Raw genomic sequence first — 2,515 nt, forward strand, 5'->3', positions numbered from 1 at the left:
GACCAGGATGGACAGGATTAGGAATGAGCACATCAGAGGGACAGCTCAGGTCGGCTGTTTTGGGGACAAGGTCAGAGAGTCCAGATTGAGATGGTTTGGACATGTGCAGAGGAGGGATAGTGGTTATATTGGTAGAAGGATGTTGGAGATGGAGCTGCCAGGCAAGAGGTCAAGAGGAAGGCCAAAGAGGAGATATATGGATGTGCTAAAAGAGGACATGAAGTTAACTGGGGTGAGAGTAGAGGATGCCGAGGATAGAGTTAGGTGGAAACAGATGATTCGCTGTGGCGACCCCTAACGGGAACAGCCGAAAGAAGAAGAAGAAGAAGAAGAAGAAGAAGAAGAAGAAGAAGAAGAAGAAGAAGAAGAAGAAGAGTTACATGGCAGGAGGGCAGCACTACACCGAAAGGCAAAACAACATCGAAATTTCCTTTTACCTCCCGGAGTTGTGAGAAGTCCGACTTTTCGTCGGGCAGCTGAAGGCAGCGCAATGTTTCTGTCTGGCCCCGCCCCCCTCTCAGACATGTATGTCATTTCGCGTTTATTTACTCGTCTCTGTTTATATGTATGAAAAATCAGGCATTTATTCGAAGTGAGATTTCTGCGTACAACAACACAAGCACAGGAACATTAGCTACATCAGTTTTACCGCTGGACTTTCGTGAAGGTACGTTGTCCTGTGGTTTTACTTGCTTTACAGTCATTAGCATCCATCTTGGTAGAAGCTAATTAAAACCACTGCGAGAAGAAATGGTTGGACCTTTGTAGCCCAACAAACTGTATAGCTTTCTATGTTAAATGATTTCTGCCATGCTTTTTAAAAACACTTAAACATACATAAACCCCTATTTTCCTTGTAATAAATCAACAGTGATAAAAAAAAAAAAATAGATATGGTCACATTGTCGTTTTGTTATCGCACTGACATTGGCATTTTCCTAATACATTATTACTTCAAATGTAACCGGTACTGTGGTTGTTAATTTCTGTGAGAGCTGTTCTCATATTAACATGTTATGTAAGGGACGAGATTAATCACTGCAGCACTCACCCGTTAGTTGTGTTTGAGTACTGCAGCAGCACATGGTAAAGAGAAGAGTCCATCACCATCTCCATGGAAACATGAAGTAATAGTCCACTTCCTGTATTTTCGTCTGTCCTGCCATTTGAAATAGAATTGTCAAGCATCTGAATGAACCGGTTTTAGGCTATAGAGACATCAACCCTGCAGCCAGTGACCATCTTTGGCAAACATTTATAATGAGATTACAAAACACATACTTAAATAATTCATAATTCTTAATTAATGTATGACCCATGGTGATTTGATGTTTTAATTTGATGTGTAGGCTATCATGAATTTCTAGGGCAGCAAGCAGCAGTTTTTAATAATAAATCTGTAAGGCTCCTAATTAATTGTTCAGTCTATGAAATGTCAGAAAAAAGTGATAAAACAGCAGCAAGTGGGAAACACTAATGTGCCTGTGCATTAGGCTGCACAGGGCAGAAGCAAACCCAAATATGCACCAGGCAAGCCAACTTTCAGTGGGAAGAAGGGGCACCATCTTATAATAAAGTATCCAGCTATGGCTGTGTTATGAGACCTGACTGTGACTGTTTTACAGACCTCTCTTTTATCATTGTGGTCTATGGACAAAATGGTCTTTGGACCACAGGGGGATTTTTTTTTGTTGCAGTACTACAAGTGGCTACTGGGAAAATTCGTCTAACTGACTGTGTAGCTTTTAAAACATTGCACTGAATTCATATTCTCTGTAATACAAACCTGTATAATACACTTTTTGTACATTCCCAGGTGTGAAGCAATGTCATCCATGTGGCAGCAGGAGCCATCAGGTTATTCGTCCTGCATAGAGATTGACTCCAGCTCTGTGAGGACCAAGGACAGGCTCAGCTCTCTGGGCTGGCTGAAGCAGGAGCAGGACGACCTCCGCATCATCAAGTGGGAAAACCTTCAAACAGGAGCCTCGGCAGATGCTGTTCAGGACAACACACCCAGCAGTGCCATGTCAGGTAGGCAAGAGTCACATTTGTCAGATAGCTTATACTGTAATCTTTAGTCCTGTGTTAAAGACTGAGTTGCAGCCAATAAAGCATGTAATCTGTGATGTTCTCCACTTGGCTGATTCCCCTTCCTCTAGCTGCCCCTCCAGTGGAGACCCTGCCCCCAAAAGTGCTGCTGACCATCACCAAGCTGCAGTGCATGCTAGAGAGCAAACAAGAGCGCATTGCTGCACTGGAGAGACAGGTAGAGGACCTGATGCAGGACCGCAAGTTCCTGAGGAGTCAGATTGAAAACCTCACAAGCAGTCGCTCTATGCCAACATTTGCATCGCCTAGTCCAGTGGCTGAAGGTCAGCCTTTCAAGTGACCTTGCAGACTTGTTGTTTGTCATAATATTTTATTGAATGCATTTATTTATGTAACTTTTTTGTTGTTGTTGATTATACACAGTCCTTAAACCCAGCAAAGTGCAACACTCAGAAAACAAGTC

General features: G+C 42.8%; 1 protein-coding gene across 1 annotated transcript in view; it reads left to right on the top strand.

Moving 5' to 3' along the window:
* The first annotated feature begins 381 nt into the window (after nt 1-381).
* LOC109961416 (coiled-coil domain-containing protein 106-like) overlaps nt 382-2,515 on the top strand; it is a 2,923-nt gene continuing 789 nt past the window's right edge. Inside the window, exons 1-4 of the mRNA XM_020602201.1 lie at nt 382-525; nt 1,817-2,034; nt 2,163-2,375; nt 2,476-2,512. Coding sequence (XP_020457857.1) covers nt 491-525; nt 1,817-2,034; nt 2,163-2,375; nt 2,476-2,512 — 503 coding nt within the window. The 5' untranslated portion in view covers nt 382-490. The remainder of the gene's footprint in view (nt 526-1,816; nt 2,035-2,162; nt 2,376-2,475; nt 2,513-2,515) is intronic.

Source organism: Monopterus albus, unplaced genomic scaffold, assembly GCF_001952655.1.
Source record: "Monopterus albus unplaced genomic scaffold, M_albus_1.0 scaffold3.1, whole genome shotgun sequence".
NCBI lineage: Eukaryota > Metazoa > Chordata > Actinopteri > Synbranchiformes > Synbranchidae > Monopterus > Monopterus albus.